The sequence below is a fragment of the Salvelinus namaycush genome, chromosome 21 (assembly GCF_016432855.1).
Source record: "Salvelinus namaycush isolate Seneca chromosome 21, SaNama_1.0, whole genome shotgun sequence".
Taxonomy (NCBI): Eukaryota; Metazoa; Chordata; class Actinopteri; order Salmoniformes; family Salmonidae; genus Salvelinus; species Salvelinus namaycush.
The window spans coordinates 30633985-30657812 of record NC_052327.1 but is presented as its reverse complement, the minus strand read 5'-3'; the positions used below and the strand labels follow the sequence as shown (position 1 = coordinate 30657812).

Below are 23828 nucleotides of genomic sequence, written 5' to 3'. Positions count from 1 at the left end.
GCATTTCATAAATATTCAAATAAAGTGTGTATATAAAACGTATTAAACATGTCTGTAAAACCCCAATGAGGACCTTGACCTCACAAGCAAGTTTTATAAATCACTGGGTACAGCGTAAGAAAAACGTCAGAGTAATCTGAAATAGGGGCATAATTCATGTTCATGTTCGCTGTGTACTACTCCCTTCACAGAACAGCGCAAACTGGCACTAACCAGAATAGAAAGAGGAGTGGGAGGCCCCGGTGTACAACTGAGCAAGAGGACAAGTACATTAGAGTGTCTGGTTTGAGAAACAGACGCCTCAGAAGTCCTCAACTGGCAGCTTCATTAAATAGTACCTGCAAAACACCAGTCTCAACGTCAACAGTGAAGAGGCAACTCCGGGATGCTGGCCTTCTAGGCAGAGTTGCAAAGAAAAAGCCATATCTCAGACTGGCCAATAAAAATAAAAGATTAAGATGGGCAAAAGAACAGAGACACTGGACAGAGGAACTCTGCCTAGAAGGCCAGCATCCCGGAGTTGCCTCTTCACTGTTGACGTTGAGACTGGGGTTTTGCGGGTACTACTTAATGAAGCTGCCAGTTGAGGACTTGTGAGGCGTCTGTTTCTCAAACTAGACACTCTAATGTACTTGTCCTCTTGCTCAGTTGTGCACCAGGGCCTCCCACTCCTCTTTCTATTCTGTTTAGAGCCAGTTTGCGTTGTTCTGTGAAGGGAGTAGCACACAGCATTGCATGAGATCTTCAGTTTCTTGGCAATTTCTCGCATGGAATAGCCTTAATTTCTCAGAACAAGAATAGACTGACAAGTTTCAGAAGAAATGTCTTTGTTTCTGGCCATTTTGAGCCTGTAATCGAACCCACAAATGCTGATGCTCCAGATACTCAACTAGTCTAAAGAAGGCCAGTTGTATTGCTTCTTTAATCAGTACAACCGTTTTCAGCTGTGCTAACATAATTGCAAAAGGGTTTTCTAATGATCAATTAGTCTTTGAAAATGATAAACTTGGATTAGCTAACACAACGTGCCATTGGAACTCAGGAGTGATGGTTGCTGATAATGGGTCTCTGTACGCCTATGTAGGTATTCCATAAAAAAATCTGCCGTTTCCAGTTACAATAGTCATTTACAACATTAACAATGTCTACACTGTATTTCTGATCAATTTGATATGATTTTAGTGGACAAAAAATTTGCTTTTCTTTCAAAAACAAGGACATTTCTAAGTGACCCCAAAATTTGATTGGTAGTGTATGTCCAAAGTCTGATGAGTACGGTGAACAGAAGGTCACTTATAAACATCATGGAGAAGTGACCGGATGAAGAGGAACTGCTACCAGACCGTTCGACCGCAAAGACAACATTTAGGCAGTATGAGAAACAGATGGACAGTTCTGAGAAGTTACATCCCTAATCTCGTTTTGACATATAAATGCCTGTTTGGTAATGTACACGTGTGTTTGCAGCTGAAGCATCCAGTGGGTTGAATAAACTTGGTTTAGGGTTTTTCTAGTCGTCCGTTTGAATTCATGTTCAGAGCCTAACACATCTCTCTCCTCTCTCTCAGATGACAGAGGGGCGGCGATGTCAGGTCCATCTCCTGGACGACAGGAAGCTGGAGCTCCTCGTACAGGTAAACACACCACGCATGCACACACACACATACATAAACCCACACACACTTAAGGAGGAGGGATAAGGAGACTGCACAGTGTGTGTGTAAGCTCTTCTCCTCGGGGGCTCAGTTACTGCTAACTGGATGACACTGCGCCGTCTTTTGCTCACCTGATCCTTCCACACAGACACACACCCTCTCTCGTTAAGAAATCCAGTTGGTCAGTCATAATGATGTCCTAAACTGTGACTCTCAACCCACTATGTCTCCTAACCTCTACCTCTTTCTGCGCTCCCTTGTCCCTACTCTCTCTGTAATAAGGACTGATTCAGACTAGGGCTGTGGCGGTCATGAAATTTTGTCAGCCGGTGATTGTCATGCAAATAACTGCCGGTCTCACGATTATTGACCGTTAATTAACATAAACACGTTTAGCATCTCCTGGCTAGCCCACAAGCCACTGGTGCAGACCTTTGGAACATATACATTTTAAAAAGTCTAATACTGTACATCCATTTAATATAGCCTACACCATCACAATAAATCCATAATTTATTTTAGAGAGGTCTAAAGAAACATGCTATGTAGAAAATGTAGCCTATTTCAGAAGAACAGAATAGCATATTCTGAGTTGTCCTTACAGTGCATTGCGAAAGTATTCAGACATGTTATGTTACAGCCTTATTCTAAAATTGATTAAATTAATTCATCAATCTACACACAATTCCCCATAATGACAAAGCGAAAACAGGTTTTTAGATATTTTGGCAAATGTATAAAAAAATAAAAACAGAAATACCTTATTTACTCGAAATTGAACTCAGGTGCATCCTGTTTCCATTGGTTATCCTTGAGATGATTCTACAACTTGATTGGAGTCCACCTGTGGTAAATTCAATTGATTGGACATGATTTGGAAAGGCACACAACTGTCTATATAAGGTCCCACAGTTGACAGTGCATGTCAGAGCAAAAACCAAGCCGTGAGGTCGAAGGAATTGTCTGTAGAGCTCTGAGACAGGATCGTGTCAAGGCACAGATCCCCAAGAACACAGTGGCCTCCATCATTCTTAAATGGGAGAAGTTTGGAACCACCAAGACTCTTCCTAGAGCTGGCTGCTCGGCCAAACTTAACAATGGGGGGAGAAGGGCCTTGGTCAGGGTTGTCCAAGAACCCGATGGTCATTCTGACAGACCTCCAGAGTTCCTCTGTGGAGAAGGGAGAACCTTTCAGAAGGACAACCATCTCTGTAGCACTCCACCAATCAGGACGTTATGGTAGAGTGGCCAGACTGCAGCCATTCCTCAGTAAAAGGCACATGACAGCCCTCTTGGAGTTTGTGAAAAGGCACCTAAAAGACAAGATTCTCTGGTCTGATGAAACCAAGATTGAACTCTTTGGCTTGAATACCAAGCACCGATATGACATTTTTGGCTGATACCGAAATCCAATATTTTTCTTGCCCAAAAAACCAATACCGATAACCGATATTAAAAAAATTTGCGGCCTTTTAAGCATTCTAATACAGTTAAATAGTTAACATACACACATGGACGCAACGGTCTAAGGCAATGCATCTCAGTGCAAGAGGCGTCACTACAGTCCCTGGTTCGAATCCAAGCTGTATCACATCCGGCCGTGATTGGGAGTCCCATAGGGCGGCGCACAATATGCCCAGCGTCGTCCTGGTTTGGTCGGGGTAGGCCGTCATTGTAATTAAGAATTTGTTCTTAACTGACTTGCCTAGTTAAATAAAGGTTACACACACACACACACACACACACACCACACTGACCAAAAAGTTATTTTTTTGGCCATTATGTATTGGCCATTACCATTTTATTTTTTTGGCCATTACCAGAAAAACATAATCAAAAACAATTTTTTTCACTTACTTGCTGTCCTGTTTTGTTGTTCATTTGTTCAGTCGTTTCATTCTCAACCAGGATTTCTATGGAACGCCGTTTGTGTCTTTGCGTGTCAAAAAAGATACACGTCAAGTAACAATATTTGAAGTGTTAAATGACACGTGTCAAATAAGCTTGTTGACCAATCAGGACGTGAACATGACTGCACATTACGTGTTCATACATTTTTTATGTAGTTATTACACATTGATTACACTATCACTCGCATTTCATATGTCACAATGATTCATCGATACGTATGCTATGAATCTGGTAAAGTTGTCTCGCGCACCTACAGTGCTGGTCATAAACAAAAGCTAGCTAACTCATGGATGTAAAAAATGTTCTTCCCCAAAAACATAGCAAAACGACATAATCTGTTTCAGAAGCTGTAGTTAGCTAGCTAATTATATAGCTAGGTGTCATCATCTAAAATAACCCTAATTTATAAGTTCTTATTTGATTAATGGTGGTCGGACACATCTATGTGAAGCTAGCCACAATAAGGACTAGCCACAATAGTGGACTTTGCGGTTAGCCTTCAAAATAAAAGTATGTAATTGACAGTGATGTAAATGAATACAAGTAGTATAATTATGCCATAATTGAATAGATCATGCTAAACGAGGTTGGACTGTTGTTATATAAATTCAACAAAAGACAATAATTTGTTAATTTGACTAAATCTGTTGAAATCACACCGGATGTATTATACTTTAGAATTGCATTAGGGGCAAACTTATTTCACTGTACAGCCTTACCTATGGATTGTGGATCAATGACATGGAGTATCAGTCTACTCAGTGACACACAGAGAACGTAGCTCTTATTGCGGGACTCTGAAACAACTGTGAATAGAGCCACATTTATTGTCAACCTATGTGTATTGAACACTATTCCCGAGGAAAAACAATACTGCGTGGATGTTTTGGAGTCAGATAACTCTAAGGAGGACGTTGGGGAAAAAATATATTGGGTATTGAGTAGACTGATTGATCCCCAATCCTTAGGTAAAGCTGTACAGTGCAATTTGAATGTCAATACACACAATAGGCTGACTGGGGAGGTGATTTCACACGGTCACAGTCACGCGATAAGAGCTACAATATTTGCGTAAACCCTTCACAGTTGTGTTCTGTGGGTGTCACCGAGTAGACTGATACCCCATTTAATTGCCTCACATTCCAAACATGTTTAACGTTATCTAGTCTAAATATGGCATGATTACACCAATTGTAACCTTCTGCATCACTTTCAAAGAGGTACTTTTATTTTGAAGGCAAACTGAAAATTTCACTATTGTGCATAATCCTTTATGTTGGCTAGCTTCACAACACATAACCCGCTCAGGTCGAGCCTCACTAGCCAGATGAAGCTAGCTGGCTGCTTATAACGTTAGCTTTGGGAAACAGGGTTAAGTAGCTGGCTAGCTATTTATTTTCATGAACTGAAGTTCAATTTCAATAGGCAAACAACAAGTGGCTACATCATAAGAATTCCTAAATTGCTAAGAATAATGAAAATGACTGCAGTTTCTACTGGTCATTGTTTTCAGGCAGGTTGTATTGGTGCTAGCTAGGTACCAAGCTAACTAGCTACCCCAGAAGTTGCGGTCAAACAAATAATGATTTATTACCAACGCAGTATTGTAAACACATCGTTCGTGGCCGGTGTTTGCTTGTTTGCAGACTTTTTTGTACAGCTTTGACAGTGCTACTGATAGTAGTGGTGGCGCTTGACTTGCACGGGCAAATTCAGAACACACAACATTCTATAATAGAACTGTGTTACTTGACGTGTCTAATTAAAAGCTTATTTAATGCGTCAAATAGTGTTATTTAAAGCATCAAATAGTGTTATTTGACGTGTATCTTTTTTGACACGCAAAGACCCAAACAGCATTCCATAGTATGTCGTGAAGCTAATAGCAGTGACGCTATTACTGTGTAATACCGGTAGGGCAACATCTGAAAAATAGCTCACTTGGTAGTGTGTACCGGTGCTCGACCAGTCGCGAAAGCCAACATCACCCACGTCAGAGAACGGTTGATTGTCAAGGGCAATGAATTCCATTATGTTGGCGTTAATGGATTTCGCCTTTGAGTTGTCTCTCTGAAATGTTCTTACTCTTTCAAATGACTGTTCGACTTGTTGACTGCTCGATCCACACAGCAGACATTGTGGGCTAGGTTAGGAATTCTGTGTAGCACATGTAGCGCAAAATTTTGGGTGGCGTCGTTATGGCATGTACCTACGTTATATAGGTATGCACGTCAGTTTGACATCGGTTTTGCACATCAGCGTTAAACTAGACATCGGGCCAATACCGATGTTGGCATTTTTAGCTAATATCGTCCGATTCCGATATGTTTACCGCTATATCGGGAATCCCTAGTTTCTACATAGCAGTGTCATCACAACAATGGAGCACCCTTCTCCCTCCCTTTTCCTCCTAACCATCTTCGGTAACATTGACTGTCACACAATGTTGTGTGTTCTGTCTGTTCATCAATAAATCCTACTGCTGCTGCAAAGTATGTATAAATAAAGAGAAAGGAGTAGAAGGTAGCTCTGGATGGACAGAAGGAGACAGGATGTATAGTAGAGGATAGGGAGAGTAGGTCGAGGTGAGTAGAAAGTAGAGAAGAAGAGACGATAGCTCTGCATGCAGTGGGATCTGATTAACATGGCAGAACTGATCCTCCTGTCTCTCAGTCCGTTTCTAGTAAACCTTCATTGTATGATGAAGGATTTCTCTCTCCCTCATTTCTTTGCTTTACTCAGCCTATCTTCACCTCTCACTCTTGCTATCCTATTCTCTCTCTTTCATTCTCTCTGTCTCCCTCTTTCATTCTCTAAGCCTCATATTTCTCCACATATACTTGGTCATCCTCTCTTCCTTCCATCCTCTCAGTCAGGAGAAAGAGAGGAAGCAGGAAGATATTAAATAGGAAGGGAGGAGAGGAAAGAGGATAGACAGACAGAGAGAGAAGGAACAGATACTATTTTCACTCTGCATATAATTCTTTCAGCCATCTAGGTCTCCCTCACTCTTTCCCCCCTCTCCCGTTCTCTCTCTCTTCCTCGGTGGGCGAATGTTCAGTAGGCCGTTGAGGGGTTAACGGGACCATAGAAATGTTTTTTCCTGTGAGCTGGATAGAGGAAAGGCTCTCCCCCTTTTAGGAAAGAGAAATAGGGAAGGGTTTTTGGGAATGAACCCATTGGGACCCAAAACCACCAGACAGCTCCAATAGATCTACCTGGCAACAAGCACTGACAGGCCTACCTTTGCCTCTCACAGCCTTCCAGGGTGGAGGATGGTAAAGATTATAAATAATTTTGAGGTTCATACAGTTATTAAGATAAGTTATGAGGTTGTCCCTGTTTCAGCCCCAGTCGTGGCTCCAGTCCTCCTCTCCTTCACCCCATCCCCTCCCACTCCTCCCTCCTCCGCCTTTGCCTACCTGTCTCAGCACCAGGTGTGGCTCTAGTCTTCTTCTGCCTCCCCCCATTCCCGCATCACCTGTCCCACTCTTCCCTCCTCCCCCTCTGTCTTCTGTCTCAGCCCCAGCTGTACTGTAGACTGTGTAATGACCTGTGGTGCTGATGATAATAACTATTAACACAGGTCTGTCTGGTCTAAGGTAGGGGATGGGCGACAGGCGGCCAGCGGGCCAAAACCGCTCCGCCAGTGATTTTTTTTACTCCGACTCTCATCTACACACACACACACACGCCTCACACACACTTATTATCAGGTAATCATGCTTATCTTTCTAGTGCTGTTGTTCGTGATAACTTTTTGGACGCATCGCACATGCTGCTGCTACTGTTTATTATCAATCCTGTTGCCCAGTCACTTTATTCCTAGTTATATGCACATATCTAACTCATTTACCTTGTACTCCAGCTCATAGACTCAGTACTGGTACCCTGTGTACATAGCCAAGTTATCGTTACTCACTGTGTATTTATTATCACTTTTATTATTACGTGTTTTACTTTTCTATTATTTATCTTTTTTCTTTCTCTCTGCATTGCTGTAAAGGGCCCGTATGTAAGTGTTTCACTGTTAGTCTACACCTGTTGTTTACGAAGCATGTGAGGAATAATATTAGATTTGATATCCTCAGTTCAGGAGAGGATGCTGCTACTGTTTTCTAGGCAGCAATATCTCTCTGTCTCTGTCTCTCTCTCTCTCTCTGTCTCTGTCTCTCTCTCTGTCTCTCTCTCTGTCTCTCTCTCTGTCTCTCTCTCTGTCTCTCTCTCTGTCTCTCTCTCTCTCTCTGTCTCTCTCTGTGTCTCTCTCTCTCTCTCTCTCTCTCTCTCTCTCTCTCTCTCTCTCTCTCTCTCTCTCTCTCTCTCTCTCTCTCTCTCTCTCTCATTCGCTCTCTCTCTAGCTCTCTCACTCTCATAGTTCCCCCATAACAGACATAACTGTGCTGTCTGTCACTCCACATCTCCTCTAATTGGTTATTTATAGCCAGGAGGGTGTGGCCAGTCAGGTCTAATGACTATTGTTGCTGTGGCTACTGGTTAATGAGAAACTGTCTCTGTAGGTCTGAGACTGAACCAAAACACTCATTATTCCAATTATACACTGTAGCACACTACAACATGAGAGAGAGAGAGGGAGACAGAGAGAAGAGAGACTAAGAGAGATATAGATTAGAGACAGAGAGAGAGAGTTTATTTATACAGTATATTTTTCTACTGTATATTGGCTGGTCAACTGGCGGCCCGCAGTCCGGATCCAGACACAGAACGGCGTCAATGTGAACCGCGGCCCCCAATTTTTTTGACAAATAAATAATAATAATACATTTATAGTACTCAGTCGGGCTTTCAACTTACTGCTGTTGAGAGTTGTAATTGTAAATGTAGAAATTGGTAGTGCATGGGCAGTTTTCCTCTTGCTATGTCATTCACTTTACAGACCTTAGAGAGCTATCTAGAACCTGTCAGAAATGACCAGTGTTACCTAGATAGGTAGTGTTATCATGGCCAGATTATGTGCCCAGGGGCCGTGACCCCCAGGGCGCCTCCATTGATTTTTTTGAGTCACTCAGGTATTATATGAACACACATAATACATGGCAACATGTAGAATGACAGGAAATGAGCTTGTGAGGTGGGGTTTGTTACTATTCCAATAAATGACAATATCCATCCAGTAGTAGAGTTCCCTGGTTTATATCTACTGTAGATATCTCTCTCTCTCTCTCTCTCTCTCTCTCTCTCTCTCTCTCTCTCTCTCTCTCTCTCTCTCTCTCTCTCTCTCTCTCTCTCTCTCTCTCTCTCTCTCTCTCTCTCTCTCTCTCTCTCTCTCTCTCTCTCTCTCCTTGTGTAGGTGTAGTTATTTTTTATGTGTGTGTGTGCACTTGTGTCCATGCTTGCAGTGTGCATGTTGTGTGTGTGTGTGAGTGAGTGTGAGTGAGTGATGCTGTGCTGTCAGTGTGTAGCCAAGCATGCTTAACCTCAGGGTGCGGTTCTCTCTCTAAAAATCCCTACCACATACATATGGCAGCACTGTGTGTGACAGTCTCTTTTCTCTTTATATTTCTCTCCCTCTTTCACATGGTCTCTCTTCCCTCATTCCCTTTAGCCCTCCCCTTCTCTTTTTATCTCTGTTTGTTTACTTTCTTCTCTCTCTGTCTGACTTCCTTTCTCCTCTCCTCTCCGACTCTCATTACAACAGTTAGTGTGCTGGCATGGTCTTGGCCTGCAGTCTTCAATGATGCGTCTTTTCTGTGTTCAGTGGCTCAACGTGTGAAGTCATTGTGATAGAGGCTAAAAGATAGACATCCTACAGTATTTAACTTTGATGGAGACTATGATTAGTTGATTAGTTGAATCAGCTGTTTTACTGCTCTTAGATGAAGCAAAGGCTTGCACCCACACTGGCCCTTGCAGAGTAAGACAGTCTTTGTTGTCAACATAGAGTGAGACCCCACCTTGATATGGTGGTACAGTTCTCTACTTATTCCTGTGACTCTGCAGTGGGAGTGTAGATCGGGTAGAGAGAGAATGCGCACCTGCACTGTCAGCAACACTTACACATCCGTCACTCTCAAATGACCCCTCACTCTCAAATGACCCCTCCCCACCTCCATCTGTCACTCTCAAATGACCCCTCCCCACCTCCATCTGTCACTCTCAGATGACCCCCCCACCTCCATCTATCACTCTCAGATGACCCCCCCACCTCCATCTGTCACTCTCAGATGACCCCCCCACCTCCATCTGTCACTCTCAAATGACCCCCCCCCACCTCCATCTGTCACTCTCAGATGACCCCCCCACACCTCCATCTGTCACTCTCAGATGACCCCCCCCCACCTCCATCTGTCACTCTCAGATGACCCCCCACCTCCATCTGTCACTCTCAGATGACCCCCCCTCACCTCCATCTGTCACTCTCAGACGACTCCCCCCTCACCTCCATCAGTCACTCTTAGATGACCCCTCCCCACCTCCATCTGTCACTCAGATGACCCCCCACCTCCATCTGTCACTCTCAGATGACCCTCCCACCTCACTTCCATCTGTCACTCTCAGACGACGCCCCCCCCACCTCCCTCTGTCACTCTCAGATGACCCCCCCACCTCCATCTGTCACTCTCAAATGACCCTTCCCCACCTCCATCTGTCACTCTCAAATGACCTCCCCACCTCCATCTGTCACTCTCAGATGACCCCCCCACCTCCACCTGTCACTCTCAGATGACCCCCCCACCTCCATCTGTCACTCTCAAATGACCCCTCCCCACCTCCATCTGTCACTCTCAAATGACCTCCCCACCTCCATCTGTCACTCTCAGATGACCCCCCCACCTCCATCTGTCACTCTCAGATGACCCCCCACACCTCCATCTGTCACTCTCAAATGACCCCTCCCCACCTCCATCTGTCACTCTCAGATGACCCCCCCACCTCCATCTGTCACTCTCAAATGACCCCTCCCCACCTCCATCTGTCTCTCTCAGATGACCCCCCCACCTCCATCTGTCACTCTCAGATGACCCCCCCACCTCCATCTGTCACTCTCAGATGACCCCTCCCCACCTCCATCTGTCACTCTCAAATGACCCCTCCCCACCTCCATCTGTCACTCTCAAATGACCCCTCCCCACCTCCATCTGTCACTCTCAGATGACCCCCCACCTCCATCTGTCACTCTCAGATGACCCCCCCTCACCTCCATCTGTCACTCTCAGACGACTCCCCCCTCACCTCCATCAGTCACTCTCAGATGACCCTCCCCCCTCACCTCCATCTGTCACTCTCAGATGACCCCCCACCTCCATCTGTCACTCTCAGATGACCCCCCCTCACCTCCATCTGTCACTCTCAGACGACTCCCCCCCCACCTCCATCTGTCACTCTCAGATGACCCTCCCCCTCACCTACATCTGTCACTCTCAGACGACTCCCCCCTCACCTCCATCTGTCACTCTCAGATGACCTCCCCCCACCTCCATCTGTCACTCTCAGACGACTCCCCCCCCCACCTCCATCTGTCACTCTCAGATGACTCCCCCCATCACCTCCATCTTTCACTCTCAGACGACTCCCCCCTCACGTCCATCTGTCACTGTCAGATGACTCCCCCCCTCACCTCCATCTGTCACTCTCAGATGACTCCCCCCCTCACCTCCATCTGTCACTCTCAGATGACTCCCCCCCTCACCTCCATCTGTCACTCTCAGATGACTCCCCCCTCACCTCCATCTGTCACTCTCAGATGACTCCCCCTCACCTCAATCTGTCACTCTCAGATGACTCCCCTCACCTCCATCTGTCACTCTCAGATGACTCCGCCCCTCACCTCCATCTGTCACTCTCAGATGACTCCCATCTCACCTCCATCTGTCACTCTCAGACGACTCCCCCCTCACCTCCATCTGTCACTCTCAGATGACTCCCCCCTCAACTCCATCTGTCACTCTCAGATGACTCCCCCCCTCACCTCCATCTGTCACTCTCAGATGACTCCCCCCTCAACTCCATCTGTCACTCTCAGATGACTCCCCCCCCTCACCTCCATCTGTCACTCTCAGATGACTCCCCCCTCAACTCCATCTGTCACTCTCAGATGACCCCCCTCACCTGCATCTGTCACTGCAGTAAATCAATTGCTATTAGAATACACAGTCACACTCAGATTAACACATAACCTGTACATACACAAACAGAATCACACACACACTCTGACTAACCCTGCCTGTGTGTGTGTGTGTGTGTGTGTGTGTGTGTGTGTGTGTGTGTGTGTGTGTGTGTGTGTGTGTGTGTGTGTGTGTGTGTGTGTGTGTGTGTGTGTGTGTGTGTGTGTGTGTGTGTTTCCCTGCAGCCCAAACTGATGGCCAAGGACCTGTTGGATCTGGTGGCCTCCCACTTCAACCTGAAGGAGAAGGAATACTTTGGCATCTCCTACACAGATGAAACGTAAGTCTCTCTGGTTCACTACCATCACCATGCATGTAGTCCTGGTCCTGGGGATACACTACCATCACCATGGATGTAGTCCTGGTCCTGGGGATACACTACCATCACCATGGATGTAGTCCTGGGGATACACTACCATCACCATGGATGTAGTCCTGGGGATACACTACCATCACCATGGATGTAGTCCTGGGGATACACTACCATCACCATGGATGTAGTCCTGGTCCTGGGGATACACTACCATCACCATGGATGTAGTCCTGGTCCTGGGGATACACTACCATCACCATGGATGTAGTCCTGGGGATACACTACCATCACCATGGATGTAGTCCTGGGGATACACTACCATCACCATGGATGTAGTCCTGGGGATACACTACCATCACCATGGATGTAGTCCTGGGGATACACTACCATCACCATGGATGTAGTCCTGGTTCTGGGGATATATGTGATGTGCAGGGTTTTGTTCCAGCCCAGCACTTACACACCTCGAATGGGATGTAACTACACCCTACCCTGTTTATCATAAAAGGAGAAATGTATGTTTAAAATGTAAGGATGACATTTTATGTTATTTTGGGAGTGAGGATGTGAGCCCAGAGGATGACAGGTGAAAGTATTATTATAAACTGGGTGGTTTGAGCCCTGAATGCTGATTGGCTGAAAGCCTTGGTATATCAGACCGTATACCACGGTTATGACATAACATTTATTTTTACTGCTCTAATTATGTTGGTAACCAGTTTATAATAGCAATAAGGCTCCTCTGGGGGTTTGTGGTTTATTGCCAATATACCACGGCTAAGGGCTGTGTCCAGGCACTCCACGTTGTGTTGTGCTTAAGAACAGCCCTTAGCCGTGGTATATTGGCCATAAACCACACCCCCTCGGGCCTTATTGCATTTCAGTTGAAGGCATTCTGACCAGGTATCCCTCTTTCCCTTTCCTTATTGCTTAAATATAGAACTTTTATTTCCAGTCATACACTCTTGTCCCAGCCTGCTATTCCCTAGAATACTGTTGGTTATTGACAGTCTGTGGTATTTTCTACCTCTTGATGTATTTGATACCATTCCACTGATTCCGCTCCAGCCATTACCACAAGCCCGTCCTCCCCAATTAAGGTGCTACCAACCTCCTGTGACAAAGACACACCCCAGTTCTGTCTCTCTGTTTCTCTGCCAGTCCCTAAGTTCTATGATGTAGATTGGTTGTTTCTGTGTCTGAGAGCTGAAAGAGCTGAACTCTGAACAAGAGAATTAGAAAAAAGACGAATGCATGTTGCCCATAACACCATGCAGGGTTACCAGGGTGACAAGCTGCCTCTGCAGTTTTCATCCCTGTCAGAGAGAAAGAAAGAGAGAGGATGGGTAGAGTGAAGCGCAGGGAGCTTGGCTGTACTATTCATTTAGTTGCAGCATTTTTACATTCTAGTGAAGTTATTGAATCTATTTATCAGATCACATTTGTTTTAATTCAAGTTAATTCTGTAGTGTACTGAGTCTGTCTCCTCATTGGTTGGGTGTGCAGTATGCTGACATTCGATTGGTTGTTGTGTCTCCAGGGGTCATTTCAGCTGGCTGCAGTTGGACCGAAGGGTTCTAGAACACGAGTTCCCCAAGAAGTCTGGACCCATCGTACTGTACTTCTGTGTCAGGTATGGTCACATCATAGAAAAACACACACGAGCAGCGGTCCTACATGTACATACAGTACATAGCCTCCAGCAGGAAACACAGACATGCCCCCTAGTCAGACAGATGTCTGCACACTACCGTAGCTCTGTGAAGAAGGCAGATAATAACTCTATTATACTGTAAGAGAACACCATTCATATTTCAGTGATTGTCTAGCTATTTATCATACACTATTTATCATATTTATCATACACTATTTATCATAGTCTGTGTGTGTGTGTGTGTGTGTGTGTGTGTGTGTGTGTGTGTGTGTGTGTGTGTGTGTGTGTGTGTGTGTGTGTGTGTGTGTGTGTGTGTGTGTGTGTGTGTGTGTGTGTGTGTGTGTGTGTGTGTGTGTGTCAGGTATATAAGAGGATGTCTCCCTGTAAAGTGGAGCTGCAGCTGTGATCTGACCTGTAGTAGCAGGGTTCTAAACCCACTCCTTTCTCCTGCCAGTCCCTTTGTACTGCTCTGACAATGGCTGCTCTCTTACATAACACACATCCTGAGCCTGACTGAGTGTGTGTGTGTGTGTGTGTCTGTTTGTGTGTGTGTGTGCGCACGTGCGCGCGTGTGTGTGTGTGTGTGCGTGTTTGTGTCTACATGAAGTCATTGTAGTTGGAAGAAAAGGTACAGGATCTGAAGATAATGTGTCTGACCTTTCTTTGCAGCTGTGGAAACGCTACACACACACACACACACACACACACAGTGCTGAATAGTGTTGGTCAGTACTTTAAAGATCTCTATGATGACATATAAGCTCTAGGGACTTGTCATTCCTTAGCAATGTACATAGCAACCTGCATTGGAGACACAATGGATGAATGGTTGTTTGTACTGATTGGCATTAATGATAAGTGTCTCCAAAATGGTGTGCGGTAATGACGTCATTTCAACCTACCATAATAGTTTTGATGTGTATGGATATTGTATTGTTGCATGGGGTGTATTGTTCACGTAACAGATCACTATCAAATACATGGCCTTGTGTTCAGGGTAAGCCATCAGTACACATACAATAGAATGACTATTGTGATTACTTCTGTTGTAGCCAGCCACTAATAACATATCCAGTCACTCCACATTCCCACACACAAATACACACACGCATTGAAATGCTTATTAATACAATGCATTTATACACACCACACACTCACACACACATCCTGATACACAGTTAACACAGAGACAGACTGATGAAACTGCAAACAGTCTAAATGTCAGAGCTGAATCCATTATCAGACTTCCCTGCCAGAGCATCCCAGTGTGAGTGTGAGTGTGTGTTTGTGTGTGCGCTTTCGTGCTTGCATGCTTGCGTGCACTGTGCTTGTGCATTGGTTTCATAGCATGTGTGTGCATGCTTTGGAAACAGTAGCTCTAACAACGACCCATCTCTCTATATATAGACTACATTCTACTGTTACAGTAGCTCCTATCTCTCTATCTCTCTATTGATCCCTGCATTCTGCTGATGATGCAGCCAGCCAGCCAGCCAGCTAGCGATTGTGTGAAATGCATCGTGTGCACATTTGCGATGTGTGGTGTGTTTGTGTAGATGATGTGTCTGTGTTTGTGCATCAGCGTTTGTGTGTGCGTGCGTGTGTGTTGGATGGTTGCCAGGTCTCAGACAGAGAAGGGTTTATTAACTGTGTGTAAGCCTCATGTCTGATGACTCCTAGTGGACACTCTGTTCACTGCAGTTCTGCCACACATAGTAGCCTGGAACTAGATTGAATGAGCTTCTTTTCTTTTTAGTCTGTGTCCAAGACACATACAATCTAAACTCATTCTTTCATTGTCTGTTGTACTGTACTGTGTTTTATGTTTCTGTTCATCACAGGTTTTAGAGAGTATTTCCTGCCTGTTCAACTAAAGTCATGTGTTCTGTTGTCTATGTGTTACAGGTTTTACATAGAGAGTATTTCCTGCCTGTTCAACTAAAGTCATGTGTTCTGTTGTCTATGTGTTACAGGTTTTACATAGAGAGTATTTCCTGCCTGTTCAACTAAAGTCATGTGTTCTGTTGTCTATGTGTTACAGGTTTTACATAGAGAGTATTTCCTGCCTGTTCAACTAAAGTCATGTGTTCTGTTGTCTATGTGTTACAGGTTTTACATAGAGAGTATTTCCTGCCTGTTCAACTAAAGTCATGTGTTCTGTTGTCTATGTGTTACAGGTTTTACATAGAGAGTATTTCCTGCCTGTTCAACTAAAGTCATGTGTTCTGTTGTCTATGTGTTACAGGTTTTACATAGAGAGTATTTCCTGCCTGTTCAACTAAAGTCATGTGTTCTGTTGTCTATGTGTTACAGGTTTTACATAGAGAGTATTTCCTGCCTGTTCAACTAAAGTCATGTGTTCTGTTGTCTATGTGTTACAGGTTTTACATAGAGAGTATTTCCTGCCTGTTCAACTAAAGTCATGTGTTCTGTTGTCTATGTGTTACAGGTTTTACATAGAGAGTATTTCCTGCCTGTTCAACTAAAGTCATGTGTTCTGTTGTCTATGTGTTACAGGTTTTACATAGAGAGTATTTCCTGCCTGTTCAACTAAAGTCATGTGTTCTGTTGTCTATGTGTTACAGGTTTTACATAGAGAGTATTTCCTGCCTGTTCAACTAAAGTCATGTGTTCTGTTGTCTATGTGTTACAGGTTTTACATAGAGAGTATTTCCTGCCTGTTCAACTAAAGTCATGTGTTCTGTTGTCTATGTGTTACAGGTTTTACATAGAGAGTATTTCCTGCCTGTTCAACTAAAGTCATGTGTTCTGTTGTCTATGTGTTACAGGTTTTACATAGAGAGTATTTCCTGCCTGTTCAACTAAAGTCATGTGTTCTGTTGTCTATGTGTTACAGGTTTTACATAGAGAGTATTTCCTGCCTGTTCAACTAAAGTCATGTGTTCTGTTGTCTATGTGTTACAGGTTTTACATAGAGAGTATTTCCTGCCTGTTCAACTAAAGTCATGTGTTCTGTTGTCTATGTGTTACAGGTTTTACATAGAGAGTATTTCCTGCCTGTTCAACTAAAGTCATGTGTTCTGTTGTCTATGTGTTACAGGTTTTACATAGAGAGTATTTCCTGCCTGTTCAACTAAAGTCATGTGTTCTGTTGTCTATGTGTTACAGGTTTTACATAGAGAGTATTTCCTGCCTGTTCAACTAAAGTCATGTGTTCTGTTGTCTATGTGTTACAGGTTTTACATAGAGAGTATTTCCTGCCTGTTCAACTAAAGTCATGTGTTCTGTTGTCTATGTGTTACAGGTTTTACATAGAGAGTATTTCCTGCCTGTTCAACTAAAGTCATGTGTTCTGTTGTCCATGTGTTACAGGTTTTACATAGAGAGTATTTCCTACCTGAAGGACAATGCTACTATCGAACTCTTCTTCCTCAATGCTAAGTCCTGCATATACAAGGTAAGTTCATCATGGCCTGTGGTTCACATGCTTAGATATGCTTATATATAGCATGCCAATATATATATATATACTGTATATATATATACTGTATGGTATTGTTCTGCTATGTGTTATGCATTGATGATTTATCTTCCAAGTAGTGGATTTTATTTTCCAGTCATAATTTCACCAGCAGGGGGTATATGTGGGCTGTTGGGTGGTGGTCAGTGTGACGTTTGAACAGTAAAACCACTCTCTGTCTCCTCTCTGTTCCATTTATCCTGTTAGAAACAGATTTAGCATTAGCTAAGCGTATGGTATCTCCAGCTCCGAAAGTGTTAACCAGCCTCTGCTAACAAAATGCATCCACTGATAGCGAAGCTTCTGATAACACTCCAGCAGCACACATAGCTTTTCCTAATACATACCCAGCACTGACAGCTTAGCGTATGCTAACACATAACCAATACTTCACACCTAAGGCTAGGTGTTTATAAAGGGAGGCTGGAGAACTATCCCTGTCCAACAGACTCAAGTGAAGTGAGGGTTGTCTGTGAAGTCTACATTTCCACTCCAATAGACCAAAATAGCTCTATTTTTACTCGATGCACACATGGATACAAGGACACAAAAATTAACATAACACAGACTATGTAAATGTTAATCATGATACAATAATTTTGCTACACCTGCAATGACATCTGCTAAACATGTGTATGTGACCAATAACATTTGATTTGATTTGATTAATCATGGATACGTTTAAGACATTATAATTGTGTTGTGGATATAGAGTCATTTTTAATACAGTCATCTCCTGTCTTCATGTATGGAGTGTGTGTTCTACACTGGACCACACACACATACACACACAATCTGCTAGGCCACAGCCCCATAGTGAGAGCCCATGCTGGGTGGTAATGTATTCAGTGTTGTGTTTCACTCTGCTGTCTGATCTCTTAACCAATTAACTGCCAGGGATCGTATAGAGGACATTCCTTACATACCTGACCCCTTCAGTCACTAGTCATCCACAGACACACACACACACACACACACACACACACACACACACACACACACACACACACACACACACACACACACACACACACACACACACACACACACACACACACACACACACACACACACTTCCTTCCCTCAATGTGTGTGTGTGTGTTAGTAGGGCCTGTCCCAGCATTGCTCATCTAACTAAACAGGATGGAGAGACAAAGAGAAAGCCAGAGAGAGAATTAAAGAGAAAGAAAGAGAGACCGTTAAGAAAAGTCACCAATGCATTCCCTCATTATATTCTGCCTCCATAAGACCCATCACACTGTAATGTCTGAGCTGAAGCAGAGCATACAACCCCCAATGAAGAAATGACAAGAAATCAGGGAGGGGGAGGAAGGGAGTGAGGGAGGTTTAGATGAAACAATGAAAAGAGCAACAGTTTTTAACAATCACTTTGGCACTAATTTCAGAACCTTGTGTTCATTTTTCAAAACTCTAGACACAAAACTCAAAACGGTCTTCACTTGTAACACAGGCTGTCCAATGTTCAAAACATTGCATTGTGCATTCATATTGTTAAAGAAACCTTGCACTTGCTGAATCATTGGTTCAAATAACTCATTTATCATGAAATACCATAGGACCATTCATTTAGATCACCCACACACAAGATACCGATAGTTTCACTGTGTAGTTGTTTGTACAATCATTAAATATTATAGTACAAAATATGTGATACATGTTTCATTATGCTACTACACTTAAATACATCACTGTAAAAGGACTAGTAGAGAGAATACTACAGACACAGTGGAATCATTGAACAAAATATGAAATTTATTGATGAAATACAATAAAATCACAACATGGGTTTCTTTGAATCAAAGCAAAAATGATTAGCTACAAAAAAAGAAAAAACAGTTAAAGGTCAACTGCAGTGTTCCTCACCTGGCTTACTGTAAAAAGCAAAACAAAGGATTGATTACTGTACTTCTATATTTCCCTCAAACCTGTCTTGTGGATTTGGCCATAGGTTCTCATCCACATCACAATGGATGTTTTCATTAGCCAAACATCTTGGGAAGAATCTTCGGGCATGGCAAATCCAGGCCTGACACTGGTCTGCCGTGATGTCATTGCATGCGTCATCCATGGCCTGGAGAAGGGTGGCTTGTTCGTGAGGGCGCCTATCATATATACCTTCCACCTCCATGTGGAGAAAAATTCCTCAATCGGGTTAAGGAAAGGAAAGTATGGGGGTAAGCACAGGGTGGTAAATTGTGGATGGGCCTGAAACCATGCTTGCACCATTTGAGCATGGTGGAACCTGACAGTATCCCACACAATGACATAGGTCATGCCATCAGCTCTACAGACCTGATTTAGCTCATCAAGGACGGTTACATTCGAACAGCGAATCATGTGGCTGCCTGCAACTCAATATATAGAGTAGAGAGCTTTAGATGTTGTTCGACCAAACATTAGAACGGGCAAGATGCGTAATCTAACCAACTTTGACCGTGGTATGATTGTTGATGCCACACATGGTGATTCCAGCATCTCAGAAACAGCTGCCTTCCTGGGATTTTTTCGCACTACAGTCTCTAGAGTTTACAGTGAATGGTGCGATAAACAAAACACATTCAGTGAGTGGCAGTTCTGTGGGCAAAACCACCTTGTTAATGAGAGAGGTCAGAGGAGAATGTCCAGACTCATTCAAGCTAACAGAAAGGCCACAAACGCTCAAATAACAGCTGTTTAAAACAGTGGTGTGCAGAAGAGCATCTCTTAACGTACAACACCGTTAAAAATTCAGGCTGTTGTGGAGGCAAAATGGGGTCCTACCCAGTACTAGATAGGTGTACCTAATAAAGTGGCCGGTGAGTACAGTAATGTCAAATCTGAAAACATGGTCTGGAAAAGTGGTACATGGGACCATAGAAACTGTGTCTGATAAAGAATGATGATGAAATATTACATCCATAGATAATGAAGTCCAATTGGTTCATGTTCCACGGTAATTGGTGTCAATGGATCTCGTTATCCTGAAACTTTCATGATCTAAACATGGAATATTGTTTGTCAGTTTCCGTAAAACTATGCATTAAGAGTAACGCAACAGTTACTTATCGTTTTGAGCAGTTGTATCAATTGATAGTTAGATTATTGTAATGAAATGAATAGACAGTCATTTCAGATGTAATTTGTGAATTTCATTTTGAAATGGTAATACCTTGATGTTAAGTTGTGTCATTTTGAACAGGTGATTTTAATTCAATGAACACATGATCTTAGCCTTATGTGTATTGTATCCAAGCAATTGGAAAAAGTGTTAGAGTTTTGAAAAATGTTGATCATTGGTTGTGAATTTTGTGTCTAGAGTTTTGAAAAATTACATCAAGGTTCCGAAATTAGTGCCAAAGTGATTGTAAAAAACTGTAGTAGTGTAGGTAAATCATAACATCGTGGTCATAGTATGAATCTGATGTATGAAAATGTGCCCCTCACAGCTCCCCACATAGGGAATGTAATGGATACATTGGATTGGGTTTATTAGCTGTGCAAGTCACAGAATAACCGTTATCTAATGCTTTCCGCTCGCTCTCTCCCTCCCTCTCTCCCCCTCGCTCTCTCCCTCTCTCTCCCTCTCTCCCTCTCACTCTCTCTCTCCCTCTCTCGCTCTCTCCCTCTCTCTCTCTCTCTCCCTCTCTCCCTCTCCCTCTCTCTCTCTCCCTCTGTCTCTGTCTCTCTGTCTCTGTTTCTCCCTCTCTCTCTCCCTCTCTCTCCCTATTCTCTGTCTCTGTCTCTCTCTCCCTCTCTCCCTCTCTCCCCCTCTCTCTGTCTCTGTCTCTCTCCCTCTCTCTCTGTCTCTGTCTCTCTCTCCCTCTCTCTCTGTCTCTGTCTCTCCCTCCCTCTCTCTCTCTCTGTCTCTCTCCCTCTCTCTGTCTCTGTCTCTCTCTGTCTCTCCCTCTCTCTCTACCTCTCTCTCCCTCTCTCTCTGTCTCTCTCTCTGTCTCTCTCTCTGTCTCTCTCTCTCTCTCTGTCTGTCTGTCTCTCTCTCCCTCTCTCTGTCTGTCTCTCCCTCTCTCTCTGTCTGTCTCTCTCTCCCTCTCTCTGTCTGTCTCTCTCTATGTCTGTCTGTCTCTCTCTATGTCTGTCTGTCTCTCTCTCTCTGTCTCTCTCTCTGTGTCTCTCTCCCTCTGTCTGTCTGTCTCTGTCTCTCTCACTCTCTCTCTCTGTCTCTCTCTGTCTATCTCTGTCTCTCCCTCTCTTTGTCTCTCTCTGTCTATCTCTGTCTCTCCCTCTCTTTGTCTCTCTCTGTCTCTCTCTTTCTCCAAGGAGCTCATTGAGGTGGACAGTGAGGTGGTTTTTGAGCTGGCCTCCTATATACTACAGGTAAGTCAAAGTCCTTAATCTGCTTCCTGACACACACCACATTACTCACTTTCCAATCTGCTGAATTAGTGAGCTGTCTTTCCTCTAATTCTGCTATATTTTAGAAGGGTTGTTTCTCTAGCTTGGTCCCAGATCTACTCTGACTCTCCCCATTGGTTCATCATTTTTATCATGACATGAACATGACAGAGGAGTTGGCCAAATTAACTTACATTTGAAGAATCAGACATGGATTATTTTTTTAATGGCCTAGTTCCAGGGAGTGAGTATGTATATTGGCCAGGTAGTGTGTAGGGTTCCCCCTCAGTCTAGGTCAGCCCATTACCACAGATCCAGCTAACACAGAGACTATGGAGTGTGTGTGTGTGTGTGTGTGTGTGTGTGTGTGTGTGTGTGTGTGTGTGTGTGTGTGTGTGTGTGTGTGTGTGTGTGTGTGTGTGTGTGTGTGTGTGTGTGTGTGTGTGTGTGTGTGTGTGTGTGTGTGTGTGTGTGTGTGTGTGTGTGCAGGTGCAGAGGTGTCAGGTATCTCTTGGTCTTTAGAGGTTTTGCTCCAGATGGAAGGATAACGTTTCTCTCTGATTTCACCGCAGGAGACTTGACCCTACTCTCACCTGCCTGCGCACATATGCTCGCACACACACACACACACACACTACTTAACCCACAAAAGCCATCTTTCGCCCCTCCATAATACTGCATATATCTAACCACTCTCTTTCTCTTCTCTATCCAGGAGGCTAAAGGTGACTTCACCAGGTAAGAACAGTTATTATGTATTTATACTACAGTAAGCTGTATATGTAGAATATACTTTATAATAACTAATATCCTGCAGCCTCAGACCTATTGTCCCTGTCTCAGTGGGGAGTAGAGAGCTGGTGGCCCACATGTTTGTTTGGTTTTTGGGCGAGGGGAGGGGAGGGTGGGATGTGTGTGTGTGTGTGTGTGTGTGTGTGTGTGTGTGTGTGTGTGTGTGTGTGTGTGTGTGTGTGTGTGTGTGTGTGTGTGTGTGTGTGTGTGTGTGTGTGTGTGTGTGTGTGTGAGTGACAGGGCTCCACAGTGCATGACTCCTAACCAATTTTAAACAGAGCAGTGAAACAGGGTGAGACGAAGGCCAGGGTAGTTAAGACCTCAGCTTCCCAGCTCACATGATGAGCCTTCTGCCCCCTAAAACAACTTATCCTCTATTGATTTGCAGTTTTATGGTGTAGAGAGATGCTAGCTTACATTTAGGCAGGCTTGAGATGTCGTTTACAAAATGCCATGTGGTGCAGTATATTTTCTGCTCCATTGTGTAACCCGCTATTATGTAAATGGTTGTTTGCAATGCTGGTAATCATGCTACTATGTTCCTTTGAATAAAGATGCATTGGATGTTTTCACGGTTAAAGGAACACATGATCTGTGTTCGAATACTAACCACACTAACCGCACTATTTGTGACGTAAATTGAGTATGTAGTATGCTTATTGGTCATAGTATGGATATAGTTAATATGCCAAAAGTTCCTGGATGTCGTACAAAATTCGCCAAAATACGAAGTATACAAGCAGTGGACACTATTTCTGTGCTTTTAGGGCCAATCGTACAATTCTTCAGAAAATGGGTGTGGCTTCACAACGTTTTCTGATTGAAAATGGTGGAATTTCATTCCTTTAACTAATTATGAGAAATGTTAAGATAATGTTGAGCAATGTAATAAAGTAATGACTTTTCAAATAAGTTACCTTACACGTTATGTTGGCTGACAATTTGTTAGCTATGCTATCCTTACGAACCACATAGCATGTCGTTACAGCAGTATGTACCAGTATGTTAGCTAGTTACCTAATGTTAGTTGGCTACTAATACATCGAACTTGCCAGTATATGAACTATATGTCATTCTTAGCTTAACTAAGTGGTATAGTCGTTGTGCGTTCTCAAGGGTCATTGTTAATTCTCTCCGGCTATCTACTCCGATTCCAGAGCTCTCTCGTCTGAGTGTGCCAAAGCGCAGAATAACTGATGATTTACGAACGCTCAACCCAGTTGAATATGGCCTGTGTCAGTAAACGTTGACAAAATGCATAATTCAATTGTTGCCAGCAGCACAGTTACAGTGACCAACACTGTGGATAACATGAAAACAACCTAACCAGCTCTTGCAAGGGCGAGTAAAATGGTCAGAGTGAGGTGTTCTCTCATTTATGTCTAGAAGTAGCTAGCATGCTAGCCAACGTTAGCCATTTAGCTTGACTGCCGTTGTGAGGTCAGAACGCTCGGATCAACCCTACTCCTCGGCCAGGGCGTCCAGTGACAATGGCAGTGTGCGCTCTGAATTTGCCAACGGACAATCTGACAACGCTCTGAATTTACCA

General features: G+C 43.7%; 1 protein-coding gene across 1 annotated transcript in view; it reads left to right on the top strand.

The window, feature by feature from the left end:
- LOC120066296 (FERM domain-containing protein 4A-like) overlaps window positions 1-23828 on the top strand; it is a 102456-nt gene that overhangs the window by 46541 nt on the left and 32087 nt on the right. The window contains exons 2-7 of the mRNA XM_039017580.1: window positions 1569-1634; window positions 11875-11969; window positions 13543-13635; window positions 16990-17074; window positions 21413-21469; window positions 22203-22225. Of these exons, the coding sequence (XP_038873508.1) occupies window positions 1569-1634; window positions 11875-11969; window positions 13543-13635; window positions 16990-17074; window positions 21413-21469; window positions 22203-22225 (419 nt within the window). The remainder of the gene's footprint in view (window positions 1-1568; window positions 1635-11874; window positions 11970-13542; window positions 13636-16989; window positions 17075-21412; window positions 21470-22202; window positions 22226-23828) is intronic.